The following is a 19,156-nucleotide window of genomic DNA, read 5'->3' as shown; positions in this document are numbered from 1 at the left end:
GCAGAGGGTTAAAGAAAAGTATATAGCTTTAGTTCAGGTGTTTGAGATTTGGGATACTCTACAGTATAGGTTTCAAGGCCTCTTGTGAATTGAAGCAGTTGCATTAATGCTTTGATTAAAAGGCTTTTCCATGTTCCCTCAAACCAACAGGTTTGGGATTTCTATAATTTTATTTACAGTACTTCTATTTTGTGTCTGTGAATTCATACATTTTCTTGTTAGGTTACACAGTCAAACAATTGAGATGATATCGTTATTCACCTCAACCCCCATGGTCACTTTACAACCCCATTCTGCCAGATTATGCCATTTTACTTTCTCCTATTAAGTAGGGAAGAAAGGAGACCTTCTGTTATCAGTCAGAAGAGTGAAAGATTGTATTCAAAAGACTGAGGATTTTTTAAAAGGGTGATCCTATTTTGTTTTTACCCATAGGCATGGGAAAGTAAACGCGTATTTATAAGATTTTATGTCTATATTTCTGAGAAAGAAATCTCCAACTCATGAGAAGGGGCCTTAGGAACGTTTTTATTATTTGAAAGAAATCTTAATGTCACTGTTGTTTCAAGTCTTGTTCTTGAAGAGTAACATTCCCCCTTATTAGGTTTTACAATTGAGATGGGACTTATAAATCTCTTAATAAGTTCTATATTGGATTTATATAAGACATTAATCATCTATATTCTTATATTCATTTTTTATCTTCCTAGTTAGCATAGAAATTTGAGATCTCAAGTCACTACACCTTCATAGGTATGTAGTTGTGCATTCTTTTCAGCTGTCAAGATATCCATAGAATAAACTGGTCTTTAATTATGAGGCCTTATACACCTCTTGATCTGTTATTAGTCTGCAGAGATTTGAGCACCATACATACATTCTTCAACTCCAGATGATTTATTTTGTTCCGTCAGATCCAGGTATGCTTCCTGCATAAAGGCTATCAGTTCACAGTCTTTTTACCTAAAAAGCTATTCAAGCATTGTAAAAGTGATGGGTTTGTGGTGAAAAAATAAAGATGTTTATGATTTCAGTATAAATCTATTACCTTACTTTTTATAGTGTCTCTAATCCATCTGCATTTTTCAATATTAAACTTACCCGATAATCATGTAGCTGTCAACTCCGTTGCCCGACAGAATTCTATGGAGGGATACGCCAGCTATCACAATACTAGAAGGGGGTGTATTTACCAGCGCCACCTGTGGCCAGGTACTCAAGTACTTCTTGTTGACACCTCCTCAATTATTCCTCTGTCGTGCTTCCGGCAAGACGTTCTGGGATACGCTTATGTTCTTGGAGTATTTTCACGACTTTGGTGAAGTATTTCTCTTTGATTTCGGCTGTCGCTTTACTGGAAACTTCTATATTAGCTTAGTTAGCTTTTGGAATTAATTTGATTAATTATGGTGACGAGAGAGTATGAACTCTCGTTCACCTTTCAATGGCCGACCCTTCCCTTAGACGGAAGTGTTGGTGTCTAAGAGAGTATAGACTCTCCTTCTTAATTTTGCTTAACAAAAGTTATAGATTTATTTTATATCTCTCCGCCTCTTATAGGCCTCTTCGATTAACTTCCTTTTATTATAAACTCATTAAAATTAATTTTTATATTTGTTTATATTCGACCTTCCTAATAGTAGGCGGTCTTTTACCGAAGTTAATAAACTTTGAGCCCGTCATTTCGGTTTTACCTGTTAACATATTATGCTATTTCCGCCACAGAGTTTGAAAGATTTTCTTTGACAGTCTCGTACTGTTTTCAAAGTTGAACTAACGTTTTGTTTTGTCTCTGCAGTTGTTGACGTTCAGAACGTTCAACTTGCACTCTATCGTTACGATAGAGAAAGAATGTTCACGGTTTCACGTTGCAGTAAGAGTAACCGTGTCTAGCGTTTTGTTCATTCTTTCTTAACTTAATGGTTTTGATCCTAATAAAGGAACTTTTCAGTTTTTTCCTTTAACAATAATATGTTTTAACGATATATATGATTGGGCTCTTCTCTCAGGTTCTAAGTCAAGAGAGAGAGAGAGAGAGAGAGATAGAGACGGAGGGAGAAAGAGGATAAACGTTTCATTCAAGCCTGCCAGGCGTACGAGTAACGTCGTGATCGTTTTTGCTCTTCTCCCTAGTCTCTTTAGGGGAAGAAACTAAACGTTTCTAGAGTGATCTAGTGTTTAGTCTCTTTCCATCCACTGAATTATCTTTCATTAGATTTTTCTGTTACATTGTAATTCTGTTTTCGCAATTACTAACTTTGAGAAAGGATAGAATTGCGTATTTCAGGTACAAACCACTTAAAGTTTCGAGTTCAGTGAAATAAGTGCAAACAGAAATCAAAGTGATAAGTGATTAGTGCGTGAGGGTACTTTTGTGCGCGCCAGTCGTCCTCCCAGTCCGGGACCTCTTGCAAGCTCCCAAGCCCAGGGGAGAAGCAATGTCGAAGGGCATAAGGGTTCAGCAGGCCTTGATCGGCGCACAGAAGTATTCTCGGTGGTTGTGGGCGTGTCTTACCGAGACCGTCACTCCCACCCGCAGACGATTGAGCCCTTATTTTGCTCGTCTGCAGAAGAGATTAGGGGAGAAAATAAAGGCAGAGTAACGCTGGTCTCAGGTCTCAAGACCTCTTAAACGTTAAGTCCAGACCTATGCCAGACGTACGAAGTTAAAGTTCACAACCCGAATGCAGTCATTGGGTTAGCTCTGACTCTCCTCAGTCATCAGTTGATTACACTCCGCCTAAGAGGAGTAAGGTTCTGCCACAACAGATCTCTGCTGTTAAGGCTTTACCTCAGCAGAACTTAGTGTCTGCCGACCCCAAGTTAACTCTACTGCAGTCCATACAGTCACAACTTTCGGTCTTGATGCGTGAGTGTCGGGCTGAGAGTGTTGCGCCTCCGCCTCCGCCTACACTCCCCCCCGCCTATGATCGCTCCGCCTGATCACAGTACCACCTGCCAGGCGTACGATGTTGTGAACTCTACTACAGTCCATGCAAGCACAGCTTTCGGACTTGATGCGTGAGTGTCGGGCTGAGAGTGTTGCTCCTCCGCCTCCGCCTACACTCCCTCCACCTACACTCGCTCCGCCTGATCGCAGTACCATCTGCCAGGCGTACGATGTTGTGGACTCTACTACAGTCCATGCAAGCACAGCTTTCGGACTTGATGCGTGAGTGTCGGGCTGAGAGTGTTGCTCCTCCGCCTCCGCCTACACTCCCTCCACCTACACTCGCTCCGCCTGATCGCAGTACCACCTGCCAGCAGTTCCACCTGCCAGGCGTACGATGTTGAGCCACGTGCTGAGTTTGCTGTTCCCTGTGGTGTTCAGCCTCCGCCTTCCTTAAGGCAACCTTTACATTGGGATCAGGAGGATTATACCTCTCTTCCTCCGCCTCCACTTGCTGCTCCACCAGTGATGCAACACTCGGTTGAGGTACAACAACCTCTCCCGTCCATGAGTCAGTCTCCTCAGCTCTCGCTGCAGCGAGCTCAACCCTCCACAAGGCAAGCACCACAACACCTTAGCCTTGCGCCTCAGGAGCCTCAGCTTGCGAGACATTTACCTTGTTCTGCGCAGCCTCTTCCTCATCGCGCTCCGCTCACACCACAGGAACTGGAACTTGCTACTCCGCTTCCGCCAACCGCTCAGCAAGCGCAACCCTTGGGTTCAACCACTCATGCTAGGAGTCAGCCTCCTCCACCCATGCGCCTTCCTTCTGCTTGTCTTTTATTCAGCCTTTGCAGACTGAGCCTCAGGTGTTCCCTCATCGGAGTCTTGAAGAGGAAACCACAACTATTGTTGTTCCAGCTCGTTCTGACTCTGCTGTTCAGCATACCTTACCTCCATTTTCATACCATGGTTTAAACCCCATGCAAGCATGCATAAAGCACTCTAGCACTGGTCATGGAATTTCTGAGAAATGTTAAACGCCATGCACACGCTCTGCTTTCCTTACAGCAGGCTCTGCTTACAGCAGGCTCTGCTTACTACATGCTCAGCATACAGCATGCTCTGCATTCAGCATGCTCTGCATACAACATGCTCTGCATACAGCATGCTCTGCATTCAGCATGCTCTGCATACAACATGCTCTACATACAGCATGCTCTGCATACAGCATACTCTGCATACATCATGCTCTGCATACCTTACCGCATGCTTCTCAACACATCTTGGGTTGTTGCCAACTCACTAGACTGTCAAGCAGTTTCATAACGTTGCCTTCTAGTCTGCTGCTTTTGCACCAGTGAACCCTCACTCAGAGAACTTAGCTTTTCTAGGATAAGGTCCCTGTAGATGAGAAAGTTCTTTTCTCCCTCCTTCTGATATTCCCTTGAGGACTCTGTCATTTGGAGGGAGCCTTTAGCTGCATAACCTCTTATGGACTTTTATTTAAGCATAACATGCTTACAGGGAAGGTAATGGTTCCACTTCAGCCGCTAATCCCGTCTGTTACCACACCTGCTCCCATAGACCTTGAGCTGTGTTGCATGACATGCAGTCCAAGCTTAGTCCTTGTTAGAGGATTTTTTGTTTACGGAGTCAATGTGTTACGGGGAAGACGTTCAACAACCAACAGAAGGGACTTGTTGTGACGCAGTGCGGCAACCTCAGCAACCCGTTAAGGAGTTGTCTGTACGACCCAGACAGTCTAGACAGATTTGGGTTGTCACTGTACTTCCTCGCTTGCCCATGATTGACAGTTTACAGACTGTGCAGCAGTATCATGATCTTGTGTCCGGCTCCGTCAGACGACTGGCTTTTAAGAGCTCCCACAAGTCGTCGCTGTCTGGAGATTTTCAAATGGACTATGGATCTGACCAAGGAACTGGGCCTCCTGGTCAATTTTGAGGAGTCTCAGCTCGTTCCATCCCAGACCATTGTCTCCTTGGGTATGGATCTTCAGAGTCGAGCTTTTCGGACTTGTCCGTCGGCCCCAAGGATCTTCCAAGCCCTAGAATGCATCCAGAGCATGCTGAGAAGGAACCGATGCTTAGTCAGGCAGTGGATGAGTCTAACAGGGACACTTTCATCGCTGGCCCTGTTCATCGAGTTAGGGAGACTCCACCTCCGCCCCCTTCAGTATCATCTAGCTGCTCACTGGATAAAGGACATGACGCTAGAGACGGGCTCAGTTCCTGTTTCCGAAGAGATGAGGTCTACTCTAACGTGGTGGAAGAACAGCATTCTTCTCAAGGAAGGTCTACCATTGGCTGTTCAGACCCCCGACCACCGTCTCTTCTCGGACGCATCGGACACGGGCTGGGGTGCGACACTGGACGGACAGGAATGCTCGGGAACATGGAATCAGGAGCAAAGGACACTTCACATCTATTGCAAGGAGTTGTTGGCAGTTCATCTGGCCTTGATAAACTTCAAGTCCCTCCAGCTTAACAAGGTGGTGGAGGTGAACTCCGACTACACCACAGCCTTGGCTTACATCTCCAAGCAGGGAGGGACTCATTCGAGGAAGTTGTTCGAGATCGCAAGGGACCTCCTCATTTGGTCAAAAGATCGAAAGCTCACGCTGGTAACGAGGCTCATTCAGGGCGATATGAATGTCATGGCAGATCGCCTCAGCCGGAAGGGTCAGGTCTTCCCCACAGAGTGGACCCTTCACAAGAATGTTTGCAGCAGACTTTGGGCCCTGTGGGGTCAGCCAACCATAGATCTATTCGCTACCTCGATGACCAAGAGGCTCCTCTTGTATTGTTCTCCGATTCCAGACCCAGCAGCAGTTCGCGTGGATGCCTTTCTGCTGGATTGGTCCCATCTCGACCTGTATGCATTCCCGCCGTTCAAGATTGTCAACAGGGTACTTCAGAAGTTCGCCTCTCACAAAGGGACACGGCTGACGTTGGTTGCTCCCCTCTGGCCCGCGAGAGAATGGTTCACCGAGGTACTGCAATGGCTGGTCGACGTTCCCAGGACTCTTCCTCCTAGAGTGGACCTTCTGCGTCAACCTCACGTAAAGAAGGTACACCCAAACCTCCACGCTCTTCGTCTGACTGCCTTCAGACTATCGAAAGACTCTCAAGAGCTAGAGGCTTTTCGAAGGAGGCAGCCAGAGCGATTGCCAGAGCAAGGACGACATCCACTCTCAGAGTCTATCAGTCTTAATGGGAAGTCTTCCGAAGCTGGTGCAAGGCCAATGCAGTTTCCTCAACCAGTACCACTGTAACCCAGATTGCTGACTTCCTGTTACATCTAAGGAACGTAAGATCCCTATCAGCTCCTACGATCAAGGGTTACAGAAGTATGTTGGCAGCGGTTTTCCGCCACAGAGGCTTGGATCTTTCCTCCAACAAAGATCTACAGGACCTCCTTAGGTCTTTTGAGACCTCAAAGGAACGTCGGTTGTCCACTCCAGGCTGGAATCTAGACGTGGTCCTAAGGTTCCTAATGTCATCAGGATTTGAACCGCTCCAATCAGCCTCTTTTAAGGACCTCACATTAAAAACTCTTTTCCTCATGTGCTTAGCAACAGGTAAAAGAGTAAGTGAGATCCACGCCTTCAGCAGGAACATAGGTTTCACATCTGAAACGGCTACATGTTCCTTGCAGCTCGGTTTTTTGGCTAAAAACGAGCTTCCTTCCCATCCTTGGCCTAAGTCGTTCGAGATCCCAAGCCTGTCCAACATGGTGGGGAACGAACTGGAGAGAGTACTTTGCCCAGTTAGAGCTCTTAAGTACTATCTAAGAAGGTCAAAACCATTACGAGGACGATCAGAAGCCTTATGGTGTGCTATCAAGAAGCCTTCTCTACCAATGTCTAAGAACTCAGTTTCTTACTACATCAGGCTTCTGATTAGAGAAGCAAATTCTCATCTGAAGGAAGAAGACCTTGCTTTGCTGAAGGTAAGGACACATGAAGTGAGAGCTGTGGCTACTTCAGTGGCCTTCAAACAGAACCGTTCTCTGCAGAGTGTTATGGATGCAACCTATTGGAGAAGCAAGTCAGTGTTCGCATCATTCTATCTCAAAGATGTCCAGTCTCTTTACGAGTACTGCTACACCCTGGGTCCATTCGTAGCAACGAATGCAGTAGTAGGCGAGGGCTCAGCCACTACATTCCCATAATCCCATAACTTTTTAACCTTTCTCTTGAATACTTTTTATGGGTTGTACGGTCGGCTAAGAAGCCTTCCACATCCTTGTTGATTTGGCGGGTGGTCAATTCTTTCTTGAGAAGCGCCAAGGTTAAAGGTTGTGATGAGGTCCTTTAGTATGGGTTGCAGCCCTGTATACTTTAGCACCTTTGAGTTGATTCAGCCTCCCAAGAGGAACGCTGCGCTCAGTAAGGAAGACGATCTTATTAAAGGCAGAGTAACGGTTCAAGTCGACTTCCTTACCAGGTACTTATTATTTCATTGTTATTGTGGATAACTGATTATATGAAATACGGGATACTTAGCTATCCTTTAGTCTTGTACACTGGTTTTTCACCCACCCCCCTGGGTGTGAATCAGCTACATGATTATCGGGTAAGTTTAATATTGAAAAATGTTATTTTTATTAATAAAATAAATTTTTGAATATACTTACCCGATAATCATGATTTAATCGACCCTCCCTTCCTCCCCATAGAGAACCAGTGGACCGAGGAATAATTGAGGAGGTGTCAACAAGAAGTACTTGAGTACCTGGCCACAGGTGGCGCTGGTAAATACACCCCCTTCTAGTATTGTGATAGCTGGCGTATCCCTCCATAGAATTCTGTCGGGCAACGGAGTTGACAGCTACATGATTATCGGGTAAGTATATTCAAATATTTATTTTATTAATAAAAATAACATTTTAACAGAAAGCTTAGGAAACACAATAAATTGTTCAGCTCTCACCTTTGGATGGGCAAATATGCCATCCATTAGGACCTGTGGGTATTCTTTAAATTTTTCTTTCAATGAAATGTCGAATTTTTACAGGTACAAAAGGCTATGTAAAAGTAATGGGCTAGAGAATATTTTACTATCATGGTAATATCTTTATTTATGATGTATGAAACAAAAATTATTTAACCTTTTTTTTAAGTTTCTCATTGCTATTGTTGGTGTTTTGGTTTAGATGTTGAAAGAGAACATTTTACTTACAAATGTTAATTATTAAAGCAAGAGAAAAATTTGCTAGTATATCTGACTCTGCGGTTAACTGAAGACTAAACAGCTCATGTTAGTTGTACATTTTAATTCTCAACTATATGAATTGTATGCTACTTGAAGTTAGTACTAATTCAAGTTACTTTCTTCCAAAGTCTGTCGGCTTTGACAAAAACAGGCAGTTTGATGCTGAAGAAATGAAGGTAAATTTGGTCAAGTAACTATGTTTAGCCTAGTTGTGTGACATTTCAGTATTAGTATAGAGCATAATTTCTATGCTTTGTCTTTTGCTGCATGCTTATGCTTTCATCTGTCGAAGACAACTGTTTTGTTAGTATGGTAATCGTACACTGACCACCGATTGTGTAGATTATATAGTCGTGTATTGCGTGAATTATTATTACTAGAAATTGCAATTATGCCATCAAAGAATGTAATGTTCAGGCTAAGGATCCAGTAATCAGTAGGAATAACAGTTTGCTTAATCCATAACACACTACTTATAATCAGTTCAGTTTCATGATCAGCAAAGTTCCTGAGACATCAGTCCCCATTTATAAAGGGCCATACACACAATCAGTATTACTGTCAATATTTTGTGTACCATCAGTAATACTGACGGTGTGCATCATACTGGAGTATCATCAGTACCACAAAATGGTGGTTACCGACTTCAAAATCCAGTTGTCAGTATTTGGACAGGTCTTATATTACTGAGGTTGTGTTTGCCGTACTCTCATTCCCATCAGTACTATCAAAGCTGCTGTGGTAGTTACAATGGCAGGAAAGTAAGAAGGGAAAATAGATGTTCAGGATTTTATTCTATTATATTGTTGCTTACCAGAGTTGTAGGATATTCAGAGTGGAAATTGTGTGAAGAGAGACATGAATCAAGCAACATATGAAAAATTATTGAAAGTACCGTATATAAGAAAATCTAAATTGATGCAAGTGTCGAAGATGCAAACAAGAAAATAAATACGTTTCGAAGCAACTTTCGCAAAGTCTTTCATTGGCAGATATGCTTTCCCTCATAACTGAATTCTTCTTGGTTATATATGGTCTTAACATCTCCAAAAGTTTGTTGTAACTGATTTCGTCCATCCGAAAATAACGTGCAAAGGCTTCCATATTTGTAGTTTTTCAATATTTAACTTAGCCGGTGATTATATAGCTGCAACTCTGTTGCTCGACAGACAACTCTACGGAAAAACTCGCCAGCGATCGCTACACAGGTTGCGGGTGTGCCCAACAGCGCCATCTGTCGACCAGATACCCAGTTCTCAATGTAAACAAAGACTCAATTTTCTCTCTGTCGCCGTGTCGGCAAGACGTACTTTACTCGCTGTTGCTAAACTGGAGTTTTTCACATCTTATTGGTGAAGTACTATATTCTAGTTTTGAGCTTTCGCTGTGCAGGGTTTTTCTTCACACAAATCCTTGAACTCTTTTTGATAACGGATTCTTTGTTGATGACTCTTTGATCGTTTTTTGGAATTTCCCTTGACCAATTCAAAATGGCTGACCCTTCACAAGTCCCCAAATTTAGGAAATGCAATGCTAGGGACTGTTCTAGGCGTCTTCCGAAGGCTTCTATCGACCCTCACACTGTTTGTTCCAATTGTCGGGATAAAACCTGTCAATTGGAAGATCGGTGTGAGGAGTGCGTTGGCCTTTCGGAATTCGATTTTATCGAATTTCAAAAGTACACACGTAGGCTAGAGAGAGATAGAGTTAGGAGAAGTTCTTCTCGTTCTATTGATATATCCTCTCCTCATGCCCCACAACCTATTCCTTCCCCTGTAGTGGTTGCTCCTAACCCCCCTCCTGGCACTCAGGAACCATCGATGGCTGATATGATGCGTGCCATCCAGGCTCTGGGTGAGAGAGTTGAGTCCCTTGCTAGTGACCGTAATCAGCTCATGGCGGATGTGAAGGAGCTTAAGTGCCAAAGTGCAGTGGGAAGTGCTAAAGTGCCAAGTCATAGTGTTGTGGACAGTGTTGCGCTTGAGGGTTCGTCTGTTCGTGCCTGTCGTCCTCCTAGTCCGGGACCTCTTGCAAGCTCCCAAGTCCAGGGGAGAAGCAATGTCGTACGACGCATGGGTTCGAGAGGCTTTAATCAGCGAACAGACGTTCCCTCCGTGGTATCGGGCGTATCTACCCAAGATCGCTCCTACCTAACTAAGACGAGAGAGCCCATTTATACCTCGTCTTCTGAAGGTGTTTCTCGCAAGAAACTTTGGACCAAGGTCTCGCGACCGTTAAAACGTAAATCGGTCCCTTCAGCACAAGTCCAACGGCCCGGTTGTAGCCACTGGGTCAGTTCGGACTCGTTGCCGTCATCCGATGACTGCTCACCGCCTAAGAGAGGCAAAGCGGTACCGCTTCAGACAGTAACACCGTCTGTCGCCGCACCTGCTCCCGTAGACCCTAAGTGGTCTCTACTGCAAGACATGCAGTCTAAACTTACGTCTCTGATGCAGGACTTTCGTGCGGAGAAGGTTGCTGCCGTACCAGCTAGTGCAGTACCTAGCCTACAACCCTCCACGCGATCGGTTGTGCGTCCTGTGGACGCTGAGGTAACCTTCTCACGCACACCAATTGAGAGAGTTCCTCCACCCATGCGTTCCAGTTTGATCTGCCAGCCGCATGTTGACGTTAAGCGACGCACGGAGGTTGCCGTTGACGTTCTGGATGTTCAACAACCGTCAGAGTTGCTTTGTTTTGACGCGGTGCGTCAACCTCCGCAACCCAGTGTGGTTTCCACTGCGCACCCACATCAGTCTAGATAGTCTGGAGTAGACGCTGTGCGTCCCCGCGCTACCATGGTTGTTGCCAGCTCACAGACTGGGCAGCAGTTCCATGACGTTGCGTCCGGCTCAGTCACGCATGCACCAGTGCGACCGGACTCAGCGAACCAGCCGTTACCCACTCCGTGGCCGTTTCCTCATCAGTTGTCGGATGAGGAACTTTCTGATGATGATGTTGCTGCACATATAGATGAACCACAATCAGAATTGGACGAGCCTAAGTCTACTCAACCCTCTTTGGACTTTAGAAAAGTTTTGGCCATTTTCAAAGAGCTGTTTCCTGACCAGTTTGTTTCTGTGGCTCCTCGTTCTCCGCCTTCAGAGTTTGTTTTAGGCATGCCGTCTACCACTCCTGCCTTTACTAGACTCGTCCTCGCACGCTCGTCCAAGAGAGCTTTGCGGGTGATAGGAGAATGGTTGCAGTCCAAGAAGAGTTTAGGGAAGACAGCCTTTGCTTTTCCCCCTGCTAGACTCTCTTCTAGATCGAGCGTCTGGTATGCCACGGGAGAAGTTCTCGGCTTGGGAGTTCCTGCCTCTGCCCAGGGCGACTTCTCAAGTCTTGTAGACTCTCCCCGCCGCCTTGCCATGAGACGCTCAAAGATATGTTGGTCATCTTCGGACCTGGACCACCTTTTGAAAGGAATCTTTAGGGCCTTCGAAGTTTTTAACTTCTTAGACTGGTGTCTAGGAGCCCTAAGCAGGAAGATCTCTTCAACAGATAAAGAGACTTCCTTGCTCATTATGTCCTGCATGGACAAGGCCGTACGTGATGGGTCTAATGAGCTTGCTGCATCTTTTGTGTCCGGAGTCCTAAAAAAGCGAGAAAATCTCTGCTCATTCCTTTCTGCTGGAGTTACACCGTGCCAGAGATCTGAGCTTCTCTTTGCTCCTCTTTCCAAGTGCCTTTTTCCAGAAGTCCTGATTAAGGAAATAGCCGCTTCGTTAGTGCAGAAGGACACTCACGATCTTGTGGCGTCCTCAGCTCGCAAAGCTCCCCCTTTGCCTACCTTGTCAGCTAGACCAAGGATGGACACTCCAGCGTCTCGTTTTATTCCGCCCTTTCGTGGCAGAGCCTCCAGCAGAGGAGGTGCTCGTGCCGAAGGGAAACGAGGGAAGAAGAAAGGATCCAAGTCCTATAAGGGCAGAGTCTGACTGCCCGCATCTTCAGACAGCAGTGGGAGCCAGACTCAAGAACTTCTGGCAGACCTGGGAGAAGAGAGGCGCAGATGCACAATCTGTGAAGTTGCTCAGAGAGGGGTACAAGATCCCTTTTGTACGGAAACCCCCTCTAGCAACGTCTCCCATCGATCTCTCTCCCAGGTACAGAGAGGAAGACAAGAGACGAGCCTTGAAACGGGAAGTGTCTCTTTTACTAGAGAAGGGAGCGGTGGTCAAAGTCTCGGACCTTCAATCTCCGGGATTCTACAACCGCCTCTTCTTGGTTTCAAAGAAGACAGGAGGGTGGAGGCCGGTGCTAGACGTCAGTGCTCTGAATGTCTTTGTCACAAAGCAGACGTTCTCCATGGAGACCACAAAGTCAGTCTTAGCAGCGGTCAGAAGGGAAGACTGGATGGTCTCATTAGACCTAAGGGACGCCTACTTCCACGTCCCCATCCACCCGGACTCCCAACCTTTTCTGAGATTCGTTTTCGAAAAGGTGGTCTACCAGTTTCAGGCCCTGTGCTTTGGCCTAAGCACAGCTCCTCTTGTGTTTACGAGGCTGATGAGGAATGTAGCCAAATTCCTCCATTTATCGGACATCCGAGCCTCCCTTTATTTGGACGACTGGCTTCTCAGAGCCTCTTCCAGTCGTCGCTGTCTGAAGGATCTAAAGTGGACTCTAGATCTGACCAAGGAATTGGGTCTCCTTGTCAATATGGAAAAGTCGCAACTGGTCCCATCCCAAACTATTGTGTATTTAGGGATGGAGATTCACAGTCTAGCTTTTCGGGCTTTTCCGTCGGCCCCCAGAATAAGCCAAGCCCAGTTATGCATCCAGAACATGCTGAAGAAGGAACGCTGCTCAGTCAGGCAGTGGATGAGTCTGGTAGGGACGCTATCATCCCTGGAACTTTTTGTGTCATTAGGAAGACTACACCTCCGTCCTCTTCAATACCATCTAACTTTTCACTGGAAAAAGGACAAGACGCTAGAAGCGGTCTCGATCCCCATTTCCGAAAAGATGAAGTCTTGTCTGACTTGGTGGAAGGACAGTATCAACCTCAGAGAGGGTCTTCCCCTGGCTGTTCAGACTCCCAACCACGTTCTCTTTTCGGACGCATCGGACGTAGGCTGGGGCGCGACATTAGACGGTCGGGAATGTTCAGGACTGTGGAACTCGAGTCAAAGGATCATGCATATCAACTGCAAGGAGCTGCTGGCAGTACATCTGGCCTTGAAAAGCTTCAGGTCTCTCCTTCGAGGCAAAGTGGTGGAAGTGAACTCGGACAACACCACTGCCTTGGCGTACATCTCCAAGCAAGGAGGGACCCACTCACTGACGTTGTACGAGATCGCAAGGGACCTGCTCATCTGGTCAAAAGGTCAAGACATAACACTAGTAACGAGGTTCATCCAAGGCAACTTGAATGTCATGGCAGATTGTCTCAGTCGGAAAGGGCAAGTAATTCCAACAGAATGGACCCTCCACAAGGATGTATGCAAGAGACTTTGGGCCACTTGGGGCCAACCAACCATAGATCTCTTTGCAACCTCGATGACCAAGAGGCTCCCAATATATTGCTCACCAGTCCCAGACCCAGCAGCAATACATATAGATGCCTTTCTCCTAGATTGGTCACATCTAGATCTATACGCATTCCCACCGTTCAAGATTGTCAACAAGGTACTGCAGAAGTTCGCCTCTCACGAAGGGACAAGGTTGACGCTAGTTGCTCCCCTCTGGCCCGCGAGAGAATGGTTCACCGAGGTACTTCGATGGCTAGTAGACGTTCCCAGAAGTCTTTCTCTAAGGGTGGACCTTCTACGTCAGCCACACGTAAAGAAGGTACACCAAAGCCTCCACGCTCTTCGTCTGACTGCCTTCAGACTATCGAAAGACTCTCGAGAGCTAGAGGCTTTTTGAAGGAGGCAGCCAGTGCGATTGCTAGAGCAAGGAGAGCATCCACCCTTAGAGTCTACCAATCGAAGTGGGAAGTCTTCCGAAACTGGTGCAAGTCAGTCTCTGTATCCTCGACCAGTACCTCTGTAGCTCAAATAGCTGACTTTCTCTTATACCTGAGAAAAGGACGATCCCTTTCAGCTCCCACTATCAAGGGCTACAGAAGCATGTTGGCATCGGTCTTCCGGCATAGAGGCTTAGATCTTTCCAACAATAAAGATCTTCAGGATGTCCTCAAGTCTTTTGAGACCACGAAGGAGCGTCGTTTGGTTACACCTGGTTGGAATTTAGACGTGGTACTAAGATTCCTCATGTCAGACAGGTTTGAGCCGCTACAATCAGCCTCCCTGAAAGATCTCACTTTAAAGACACTTTTCCTGGTATGCTTAGCCACAGCTAAAAGAGTCAGTGAGATTCATGCCTTCAGCAAGAACATCGGATTTTCGTCAGAAAAATCTACATGTTCGCTACAACTTGGTTTTCTAGCCAAAAATGAGCTGCCTTCTCGACCTTGGCCGAAATCGTTCGATATTCCCAGCTTATCGAATATGGTAGGCAATGAACTAGAAAGAGTCTTATGCCCTGTGAGAGCTCTTAAGTTCTATTTAAAGCGAACTAAACCTTTACGAGGCCAATCTGAAGCTTTATGGTGTTCAGTTAAGAAACCATCTTTGCCTATGTCAAAGAATGCTTTATCCTACTTTATCAGACTGTTAATACGAGAAGCTCATTCACATCTGAGTGAGGAAGACCAAGCATTGCTTAAGGTGAGGACACACGAAGTTAGAGCTGTCGCAACTTCCGTGGCATTTAAGCAAAATAGATCTCTGCGAAGTATAATGGACGCAACCTATTGGAGAAGCAAGTCAGTGTTTGCGTCTTTTTATCTAAAGGATGTCCAGTCTCTTTACGAGGACTGCTACACACTGGGACCATTCGTAGCAGCGAGTGCAGTAGTGGGTGAGGGCTCAACCACTACAATTCCCTAATTCCATACCCTTTTAATCTTTCTCTTGAAATGTTTTTATTGTTGTTTTTTTGGGTTGTCCGGAAGGCTAAGAAGCCTTTCGCATCCTGGTTGATTTGGCGGGTGGTCAAAGTCATTTCTTGAGAGCGCCTAGATTAGGGGTTTAATGAGGTCCTGTTGTATGGGTTGCAACCCTTGATACTTCAGATCCTAGGGGTCGATCAGCATCCTAAGAGGATCGCGAGGCTCCGTAAGGAAGACGTACTTAAAAGGCAGAGTAATTGTTCAAGTCGACTTCCTTACCAGGTACCTATTTATTTTGTTTTTGTTATTTTGATAACTTCTAAAATGAAATAAAAAACTCTTAGCTCATAAAAGTGTAAACATATATTACTGGTCTCTACCCACCATCCTGGGTGTGAATCAGCTATATAATCACCGGCTAAGTTAAATATTGAAAAATGTTATTTTGATTATAAAATAAATTTTTGAATATACTTACCCGGTGATTATAAATTAAATGACCCTCCCTTCCTCCCCAATAGAGACGCAGTGGGACGAGGAGAAAATTGAGTCTTTGTTTACATTGAGAACTGGGTATCTGGTCGACAGATGGCGCTGTTGGGCACACCCGCAACCTGTGTAGCGATCGCTGGCGAGTTTTTCCATAGAGTTGTCTGTCGAGCAACAGAGTTGCAGCTATATAATCACCGGGTAAGTATATTCAAAAATTTATTTTATAATCAAAATAACATTTTTATCTCATTTAACAGATTTGAATGAGAGTAAATCTTATGTTTGGCTAGCCAGTCTTTAACGAGAAACTACAATAATACCAACACATGCTTTCTCTGTATTCCTCATTTCAATAGAACGTAATAGCGACAACCTCTCGAAGTTTGTTCACTGAAGGTACTGACACTTCATTCAGTAATAAATACTGAACATGTTTTTACTGTACTGACAGTATTTTCAATGACAAGAATACTGATCACATGTATTCCCCTTAAGAATAACAAAGTAATGATGGCATTCAGCCAGTACCTGTACACACTCGTGTGCCGTTCCTTGAGTCTTCAGCATCTTCTCTCTTCTTTAGGCTGCAAAACAACCCACAGCTCAGACATTTTCTGATTGACTTTCCAGGATTGCTTAGTCAGTTTGATTTTTGCTGGTACTTTACGTCATACTTTTCAATTTTGATTTTACGCGTCTCATATCAAATTATATGATGATATTTAGATTTAATTTATCACTCTTTTACCCTTCAAAAGTGTCTCGGAATGAATCTTTGGCAGTCTTATTCCAAATCATGATGGATTGTAATTTACTAACAAGGATTATTTACCTATTTACCCTGTTACTGTTTATTTTAGAGGAAAACCACTAATTTTTCCTAATCTCGTTGTAGGTATTCCCTCTTTTGGCATTACTTTAATACAGTACAGTATTACAAATGATTTGTACAGTATTGATAAGTCTTAACTAATTGCAGATAATGGACTTGGTATTTGGGTGCATACAATTACTAAACTTAGTCACTCTTATTTACCAGGGTTTCTGTCAAACTGAACTCCATTCTGTGTTAGGTCCAAGTTCCCCGTTACTAAATCGATGCCCAGAGCGCTAAATCATTTCACTTGTTCTCTTTCATCCAGTCTGGGATTTTTAGCAACTCTGTCTTTCCCTTCTGAATTTTTATTTTGGCTACTTCTATCTTCTGGGTTTATTTTCATGAAATAAAATTAGGAGTTTCATTCAAGGCCAATATTTGTAATATGGAGTTCCCATATCCTGACCTGTCACAAAATGTGATGGCTCCTCTACCTGGGTTTTGGATATGCAGGAATTGGAGTGGTGTATAGACGAACCTACTTTTATTTACCTGTGTTAAATACCTTTTTTTTTTAACCAGGGATTTGGTGTCTTGGGTAATTTTTTGATAGTGAAGTTGGTCTGTTATTAGTTCAGTGATGTTTTTTTTCTAGATTTTGTTCCTTAAAACTTATCTAAACACTATATGTAATAGAAAATTGTCCATGCCCATTTACATTTAAATAAATGTAAATGTGGTAACGTCCCTGACTGGTGAACGCCAGACTGGGGTTCGAGTCCTGCTCAAACTCGTTAGTTTCTTTGGTCGCTGCAACCTCACCATCTTTGTGAGTTAAGGATGGACGGTTTAGGAAAGTATATAGGTCTATCTGCTGAGTCATCATTAGTCATTGCCTGGCCCTCCTTTGTCCTAGCTTGGGTGGAGAGGGGCTTGGGCACTGATCATATGTGTATATGGTCAGTCTCTAGGGCATTATCCTGCTCAGTAGGGCAATGTCACTGTCCCTTGCCCCTGCCATTCATGAGGGGCCTTTAAACCTTTAAATGGAGATGATTAGTCACTGAAAAGTAATGATTTTTCCTTAGAAACCTTAAATTGAATTTTTTTTTTTTTAATATCCTGTATTATTACTGTTTTTGTCAATGAAATATACTTCAGAAATAATGGTTAATAGATATGCTCCCTAGTTTGAATATTTAATTCCTTTGATGGCAGATGGAATGTAGATTTTTATTGAAGCCGAATTAAAAAACTTTGCTCTCAATTACAGTGATATATACATGTACTGAATATACTATTTGTCACAGGGATTTAGTTTTAGGGTAAAAAGCAGTTTGGTCTGATCCATTTACTTGGAGGTCCATTATATTGACAGATTGCATTATGATTTTAAAATGATTGCTTAGTGCTATCTGCTGCAAGCTATGACATGACCAGATCTTTTTAATCCATTGCAGTTGATGCCTAGATACTAAAAACATTGAGATCTATTGTTTCTTATATCTTCATGCTATGAGTTTCTTTCTGACTTGCTAGTTCATCTAAATTTCCTTCCCTGACAGAGGTTAAGGAAAGTCATTTTTTCAACCATGTTTGTGTATTGGCAGAATATCCAAAGAACAGGAACAGGTATTGAAAGCATTTAGTGGGTAAGCCTTCCAGATCACTAACTTTTGGTGGCAGTGATGAAGACTTGAATGTGTTTTGTCAGGGAAACTATTATCTGATATAATTTTAAAAATTTGCTCCTGTAGAATAATTAAACCATTTGTTTAATCTGTAGATTGCGAGAAATTTTGGGATTTTCTGTAGCTTGGAGACATGTATTTGTATCATTGAAAAGATATAGGTCTCTACATGCTTTCACAACCTATTCTATACCTTTTTATATCTTATTCTGTAGATTTATACCATCTCGAGGATGTTTTCTACAAATGTTTGATGGGCCTTTTTCTTATAAGATTTTGGTTCTCCTTTTCTGTGGCTTGTCATCAGCTAGCTTTTTCTTCTTGACTGTGGATGTAGCGAATATTTAATCAATTTTTTAAAAAGCTTGATTATCCAGTGATTTGTTTTGGCGCTTTTGTGATTGAATTCAATAAACTCCCAAGGGAGGATTTGAGTAATACCTTGTGATGTAATTAGTCTCAGCTTTTATTTAGCAAAATATAAATAATCTTTAAATTACATCTCAATAGTATGGAAATATAAATTCACTGTACAGTATATACATGTCACTGTTTCACTATAAACCACTGTATACCTTAGGGTAAACACACCATCCAAGTTTATAAATATAAACCATTTTTTATTTCACCATTGTTGTTCTTATCGGAGTTAGAAGTCGATATTGCAGTATGTTATCGAGTGTGACACACTTCTGAAAGCTCTTTCCCTCGTCATGCAAAGGCAATAAATGACACACGCGAGGTGGATTTTTCATGGGGGAATGGTAAGGCACTGGAAGCAGAATTAAGAGAAGGTATGCTTACCTTCCTCAGATAATTCTGTTTCTCGCCCTTGTCCATATCGAATTTGTCATATTTCTTTATTCTATATTGTTATAGTTTATTTCTTGGTGTTCTTGTGTTCTAGTTATAGTTTGATCTGGGTTATTATCCTCTTGAGGTTACTACTTAATTACTCAATTTCTCTTTTACATTCTGTTTTTGAGGGATGCGAAGAGCAGATGAGTAGCTCATTTATAAGTGGGAATCAGTGATCATCTAACACGTATGATATTTTTATAATTCTTGATGATCTCTTTCTGTCATGATTTGTTATGAATTCATTGAAAATGCCTCCCTCATGGAGTTAAGATA

At 43.6% G+C, this 19,156-nt stretch overlaps 1 protein-coding gene across 4 annotated transcripts in view; it reads left to right on the top strand.

Annotated features, from left to right (window-relative positions):
* Positions 1-19,156, top strand: part of LOC137656803 (pyruvate dehydrogenase phosphatase regulatory subunit, mitochondrial-like) — a 112,577-nt gene that overhangs the window by 56,917 nt on the left and 36,504 nt on the right. For 2 of the 4 annotated variants that reach the window (XM_068391107.1, XM_068391108.1), the window contains exon 14: positions 8,256-8,303. The exons of the other annotated variants lie outside the window; for them this stretch is intronic. In XM_068391107.1, the coding sequence (XP_068247208.1) occupies positions 8,256-8,303 (48 nt within the window). The remainder of the gene's footprint in view (positions 1-8,255; positions 8,304-19,156) is intronic. 4 annotated transcript variants of the gene reach the window in all.

The sequence above is a fragment of the Palaemon carinicauda genome, chromosome 17 (genome assembly GCF_036898095.1).
Source record: "Palaemon carinicauda isolate YSFRI2023 chromosome 17, ASM3689809v2, whole genome shotgun sequence".
Taxonomy (NCBI): domain Eukaryota; kingdom Metazoa; phylum Arthropoda; class Malacostraca; order Decapoda; family Palaemonidae; genus Palaemon; species Palaemon carinicauda.
This window is presented reverse-complemented; position numbering and strand designations above follow the sequence as displayed.